This window comes from Taurulus bubalis (genome assembly GCF_910589615.1).
Source record: "Taurulus bubalis genome assembly, chromosome: 19".
Classification (NCBI taxonomy): domain Eukaryota; kingdom Metazoa; phylum Chordata; class Actinopteri; order Perciformes; family Cottidae; genus Taurulus; species Taurulus bubalis.
The window spans coordinates 18,499,418-18,506,825 of NC_136607.1; the positions used below are offsets into that span (position 1 = coordinate 18,499,418).

Here is a 7,408-nt window from a genome sequence, read left to right on the forward strand (position 1 = left end):
AAAGCAGCTGACAGGTACCAGCAGGCCAGAAGGCCATGGAGAAGGACTTTCAGTTGACCTCAAAGAGGTTCTGGCAAACCATCCGACTGCTCAAAGAGGGAAAGCAGAGCCTACCTCAGGCTGTTATCAGCAGGGAACTGCTGACCCGGACGGGGGATATCGTCGGGTGATGGAAAGAGCACTTTGAGAAACTCCTAAACCCGGCCAACATGTCCCCTGGAGAGGGGGCAGCGCCTGAAGACTTAGGGTGGTTGCACCCATATCCCTGGTGGAGGCCACTAAGGTAGTCAAAAAGCTCCTTGGTGGCAAGGCGCCGGGGGAATGAGATCCGCCCTGAGATACTGAAGGCACTGGACGTTGCTGGGCTGTCTTGGCTGAGACGCCTCTTCAGTGTCGCATGGGGGTCGGGAACAGTGCCCATGGACTGGCAGACCAGGGTGCTGGTTCCCATCTTCAAGAAGAGGGACCGGAGAGTGTGCTGAACTATCGGGGTGTCACACTACTCAGCCTCGCAAGACTACTGGAGGGGTCCTGGGAGTTTACCCAACCAGTCTACATGTGTTTGTAGACTTGGAGAAGGCAGGGTCCCTCTGGGGGTTTTGTGGGGTGTGCTGCGGGAGTATGGGGTGTCTGACCCGTTGCAACGGGCCATCCGGTCTCTGTACTGCAGTAGGAGCTGTGTTCATATCCTCTGTAGTAAGTCAGACACGTTCCAGGTGGGTGTTGGCCTCCGCCAGGGCTGCCCTTCATCACCGGTCCTGTTCGTGACTTTTCATGGACAGGATATCTAGATTAATGATTGATGATTGGTTATTGATGATTGGTTATTGATTACCTTCTGCATGGCTGGAGAGAAACCTTCCTCCTGTTGGTTTGAACCAGCTGCAACAGAAACAATTTGTTTATTAAATACAGTTGTTTTATTAATGAGTCATGTGACGAGGACTCATGAAAGTGATTCGTTTGTTCCGTCCAATCAGAGATCAGCTCCGTCCAGATGGCTTCCTATTGGTCAACAAATCACGCTGTTATACAAACTAAAGAACACTGAGAATCAGAAGTACAATAAATATAATTACTATAAATAATACTGCATTTAGGGTGTAATTATACATCAAAGTTAAGTCTGAACTTGACAAGGATGAAGAGGAGGAGGAGGAGGAGGAGGGACTCATAAACAACATGAAAGCTCTTCTGTCTCTGCTGAAGGAGAAAGTCCTTCCTCATGTTGTGTCGTCTCTTTCCTCCTCCTCCTCCTCCTCCTCCTCCTCCTCCTCCTCCTCCACCTCCTCCACCACCTCCTCCTCCTCCTCCTCCTCCTCCTCCTTATCTCCTCCTCCAGACAGGCCAACGCCCTGCCAGTCCTCAACAGTCATCTCTGGTTTGGCTCCTCCCATTGACTTCCTGTTTCAAACTGATTCCAGATCAGTTTCCTCAGACAAACCTGGACCTTCAGTCCAGAACCAGATCCTGTTTTATGGAGCTCTTTATGCTAAGCTAAGCTAATTAGCTTCATGTTGACGGACATCTAAACTCTGGTTTTATGGCAATGATGTCATAATAGAAGATAATTATATTATATTATATAATAATATATATATATATATATATATGTATATATATATATATACACATATATATAACATAAGTAATATATATGACATATTATAACAAAACAATGTGAAATAAGCAGTACTGAAGTAAACGATCGGAACTTTTTCATTTTTTTTCAGTAAAATCAATAAATATTTTAATCTCTGAGTCCTCTCCTCTTCTCTCCTCTCCTCTTCTCTTCATCTCCTCTCCTATATTTATTAACTATATTATTAACTTTATTTATAACTATGTATTAACTATATTCATAACTATATTTATAACTTTATTTATAACCATATTTATAACTATATTTATAAATGTATTTATAACTATATTATCAACTTTATGTATAACTATATTTATAAATAAGCAGGAACTAAATTAATTATTTTCTGACAATATGAAAGATTTTATGCTCATTTTGTAATCACGTTTTTTGGATGTGTTTTGGAGGAATGAGAACCAATCGATAAGGTAATCAATAAGTTTCCTGCAATGAAGAGAAAGTGAATATATTTGAGTTTAGGACAAATAAAGATATTATAATAATGTAATAATAACATAATATATAGTGTAGCATATTTATATTTCAGTAAATGACACAACTCATTACAACTTAAAGAGATACAATATTCTATCCGGTTCCTCCTTATATGCGTTATATTAATAATATTATCATGATTATGATTATATCTCATCATTTAAAGCATGTTCTCTATTTTCTAATAATCAATGAAACTGAGAATCGATCGGCTGATCGGAAACACGCGACGTGTTGTTATTATTGTGATGATACATATATATATATATATATATATATATATATATATATATATATATATATATATGATGAGTATACATACACAAACAACACATAATAACACATAATAACACATAATAATCTGGTCAAACGGATCCTTCGACGTGAACAGAAGCTCACGAGGGAGATGGAGGAGGAAGAGGAGGAAGAGGAGGCAAGTGCGTCTGCAGCAACACGATAAAAACACGGCCTGAAGGATCCGGTTCAACGGGACCGGAGCTTGCGGGTCTCGGTCCTCTTACCTCCAAACAGAATAAATCCCACACAGCCGGAAGAGATCCAGAACCAGAACCAGGACCAGAACCAGGACCAGGACCAAGACCAGGAGACCGGCGGGACGCTCCTCTCCTGCTCGAGCCGAGGAGGGCGGAGGAGGAAGGGCGGAGGAGAGGAAAGGAGAGGAGGAGGAGGAGAGGAGGGCGGGGGAGGAAGATGTGTTATGATGACTCCACATAATTAAACATATTCATATTAATATGATGGATTATTACATCCAGTTGATAATTGATTATTGAGAGGGGACAATAATCAATAGGTTCGTATTAAAGCTAAAACATTGTAATAACCTCGAGCTGTTTGTCTCTATTGTTTTTATTATATTTTAATAGTTCTGTATGTGTTTTTGTCCCTGTATTTATTTATTATTTTACATTAAAACATTTAATCTGACATTTGTGCTCGAAATAAAACATGAAGTTGACCTTTTGTCCACCAGGTGGCGCAATAAACACTTTGATTCCTGCTGTCACTTAATAACACAGAATACGTTTGACATAACGGAATATTTGATGTACATGAGATAGTTATAATTCTATATGAAGATGTTTTTTTTTTAACTATTGAAACAATCTTTTCATTCATTTTAATAAAATGTATTGTTTTGAAGTCTTCAAACATACACACGTTGTTCATAATGATACAGAGACTCTATAATATGAATTTAAAGAAGGAAATCTAAATAATGAGGCTCAAAGAAATTAAATTAAATACACTTTAATAACATAAACTCTAAAAGAGACATTATTCTGTATTTATTGATGTCATAATGTCGTAATACATTCTTTAAATTCAAATAAAAATAATTATGTCAATTTGAATGAATCTATATCAAAATTACTAAAGATAATTAGTAAGTTAGCAATTTATTTATTTATATTTATAATATTCAAATTGCTAAAATAACTAATAAATACCATCTTTCATTTGTAAATTAAAGTAATTAAAAGTACAAAATAGTCAAATAAATTGTGGTTCATCATATTAAAAATTTACATTTTTTGACGATTTCTGAGATTAAGAAGAAATATTTAGATTTGTTGTATATTTGTTTATTCTTTAACTGCGACGCTTGCCCTTTAAATCACGTGACGACCCGAGGAGTCATAGTTCAGCACAGAGATTAGAAAAATAAAAGAGATAGTTCACTCCGTTCGACGGTAGTGCGCCATCAACGGTGTGTGAGTGTCACGAGCCGTAGGGATCCATACACAGAATAGTGACCCATATATTAACATTACATATACAATAATATTTTTAATATTTATATTATGTATTATTTCTCCTCTGGTGTTTCATCCCTGTTGCTCTTGGGAGACAAATTAGAACGAAATGCGCATGCGTAGTAGTGCATCTTAACCTCATAGACGATCTTTGGTTGAGCGAAATGGCGTCGGATGATATGCTGGCCTCTCTGGTAGGAATCACGTGCTCTCTACCGTCTCTCGTGAGGTCTTCTCATATCTTTTTATTGCCGTTTGGCTTCAGCAAACACGCAGAAAGCAGCCCGAGAGATGCGAAGAGGAGAGTTTAGAGTTTAAAGGTTTCCCGAAGCCACAGGGAGCTAAAGGCGCTAATGCTAGCTAGCTGAGAGGGAAACACGTGTTATCATGACGTCACATGTGTGACGTCATCATTTGGGCTCATCTTCTAGACGCAAATAAATAAACAACGTAGCTCCTTTTATTGATATTAATATTAATTTTATTGATATTAATATTCATTTTATTTATATTAATTGTATGAATATTCTTTTAATTAATTTTACTATTTCTTTAATTTATATTAATATACCTTTTTTATTGATATTAATATTCCTTGTATTTATTTTACTATTCATTTTAATTATATTCATATTCCTTTTATTGGTATTAATTATAATTTTATTGATATCAATATTCATTGTATTGGTATTAACATTTATATATAACTACTATATTTAATAATAATAGTAGTGACGTGTTCTTTCTGGGTTCACAGGGAGTGAGCGGAGTTTCAGCAGCTGCTCATGCGCTGTCTCTCCCAGCTGACGCCTACGGGAATGACGTAAGTGTTTCTTTCATATTTCATATTTATGTGAGTGGTGGAGGAAGTATTCACATCTGAAGTAAAGTACACAGTGAAGTACACAGTGAAGTCATCAGTACATATGGTACTTCATATTAACCAGAATGTGTACTTGTATTAAAGTAGAGTTCCAGTGAGGAGATATAATAATAATGTTATTAAAGTGTTGCATGCCTAAATGTACAGTATCAATATTTCCTTCTCACCTTCGTTCCTTTTTCTTCTTTCAGCCGCGGCTGGAAGTCATGTGGGCGATGAAGGCCTACAACCACGCAGAGGTCTACTTCAACGTGAGTTCTCTTATATATGCATATATATATATTATATCAACTAATATACTTCACATGAAGGCCTACAACCACGCCGAGGTGATTACATTTGGAGCTGTAATTATTAAATATAACTCATATTATTAAATAGGGCTAAATATAGAGCTCTAGTGGTTAAATTTAATGCATTAATTGATCATTTATGATGATCACAGATATGTTTTAAATTATTCGTGCAGCGCTCACAAATATGTATAGAAAGAAAACCTTGATGTTAAATTCATATTTGGTATATAAAATAGTGTTGAAATGTATATATTACATAGGAATCAAATATAATGAAATATTACAGGGCAGTATTACACATGACTAGTAGAATACATGAATATACTGTGATCTCTGTGTTATAGTGGGACCACAATAAATAGGACATACAGTATGTGTATGAATACGAATACACATATATATATATATAAATATGTGTGTGTCAGTCTGTTTATTGTGACCCACCAACAGAGGAACTAAAACTCTTCTTCTTCAGCTCATTTCTGCAGTCGAGCCAAAGTTCCTGAAACTGACGAAGCTGGACGATGAAATCTACTCGACCTTCAGAGGAACGTTCAAGGAGCTCGACATCAAGCTGCTGAAGGCGGAGGACCTGAAGTCTGATGAGGCCAAGGAGGTTATGACATATATATGTATATTCAATATTATTTATAGATAATAACATAATTTATATATAGCACCAAACCAGGTTATATTTATTCTCTACAAGAGCACCTAAAATCTGAGGAGGTCAAGGAGGTTATAATATATATTATTTAGAGATAATAACAAATAATATATATATATATATATATATATATATATATATATATATATATATATATATATATATATATATATATATATATATCTATATCACCAAACCAGGTTCCATTTAGTCTCCACAAGAGCAGAGGACCTGAAATGTCTTAATATTTAATAAGGAACAAATCTGAAAAACTGAATGCTGACTTTATATGAAATGCAATATATTTATATAAAATACTATATATTTATATAAAATACTATATATATATATATATATATATATGTCATATGCACAGTTAACAGTTACTCCGTACAATGAAAAACCTACGTTTTTTTATATATATATATATATATATATATTTATTTGAGCTTCTAGTTTATGAAACTAACAAAGATTTCAAAGTTTGTTCACAATCAGCTCTAAAACCAACCGTGAGATTAATTTAATTCAGCTTTCTATATTTGATTGTTTTGTCTTTTCACAATTTACATTTAACGATTGAACTATTTTATGTTTAACTACTTAGCGTTTAACTTAACGGTTGACTATTTACCGTTTTAACTATTTAATGTCTACCGTTTAAACATTTAACTATTTCATGTCTAACTATTTAATGTCTACCGGTTGCAGACGTGGCGTCCTTTCTGCAACCAGTTTGAAGGACTCATCGAGGATTTCAACTACGGCACTCTGCTCCGTCTGGACTGTGAGAAAGATTACACCGAGGAGAACACCATCTTTGGTGCGTTTCCATCTCACTGTGGAACTTATTGTTATTTACAACAAATACATTCATGTTTTTATGTTTTCAGCCACCAGGACTCAGTTCTTTGCTGTTGAAGTTGCCCGAAACCGAGAAGGTTACAACGACACCGTGTTCTTAGCCAATCGGTCAAAGAGCTCGTCTCAAAAAGAACCAGTAACCCAGTAACCACCAACCAGTAACCACCAGTAACCATCAACCACCGCTCAGGACCTCCAGGATCCAGAAAGATTAACTTTTTATGTTCTCATTTTGTATTTACGGTAAAGTTGTTTGTTTTGTTTCCCTGTAACCGTGGAAATTACAAATAAAGTCTGATGCCCTTTTCTCAATATTGTGGTCATAATAAAAATAACCACGTTGAGGATTCTGATGCTCAGAATCAAAATGAAGGGATTTAAATATAGTCTAATTGAATATGGCCGATTTAAAGTATTGATTTAATTCGGTATCTAAATCTGTTGGGGCTCCGTATGACTGGAGTAAATATAAACAGTAAATATAAACATTACATATGAAGACGGAGCCGAGGAGTAAAAACTGATGAGGTTTATTTGCAGTCACGATGCAAACACAACGTAGCAGACAGACTCTCTAGGACCCAACGTCCACCTCAGGACACACACCAGGAGGGCCGACACAACGAGCCAGTTGTCACAAACAGTTAGCAGCAACATCGTGGAGCAACTAGTTGCTCAGAGACTCCGGTCCGCCATCTTTGTACACGTTCAGGTCTTCAGATCCTTCTGGTTCCTTCAGACCTGTTTGAGCTCCATCGTGGGTTCGCAGCACCATGAGACGCC

The 7,408-nt window shown here is 36.3% G+C and overlaps 1 protein-coding gene across 1 annotated transcript; it reads left to right on the forward strand.

Annotated features, from left to right (window-relative positions):
- Positions 1-4,078: 4,078 nt before the first annotated feature.
- On the forward strand, positions 4,079-6,930 carry pbdc1 (polysaccharide biosynthesis domain containing 1). Its single transcript, XM_079235404.1, has 6 exons — positions 4,079-4,109; positions 4,673-4,738; positions 4,990-5,049; positions 5,570-5,710; positions 6,473-6,584; positions 6,655-6,930. Exons 1-6 carry the CDS (start codon positions 4,080-4,082, stop codon positions 6,771-6,773), a joined length of 528 nt encoding a protein of 175 aa, XP_079091530.1. The 5' UTR covers position 4,079; the 3' UTR covers positions 6,774-6,930.
- Positions 6,931-7,408: the final 478 nt, after the last annotated feature.

Coding starts and splice junctions, on each gene's coding strand:
- pbdc1 (XM_079235404.1), top strand. CDS start 4,080: ATGGCGTCGGATGATATGCTGGCCTCTCTG. Junction 4,739..4,989: donor CTGACGCCTACGGGAATGAC/GTAAGTGTTTCT, acceptor TTCTTCTTTCAG/CCGCGGCTGGAAGTCATGTG. Junction 5,711..6,472: donor AGTCTGATGAGGCCAAGGAG/GTTATGACATAT, acceptor TACCGGTTGCAG/ACGTGGCGTCCTTTCTGCAA.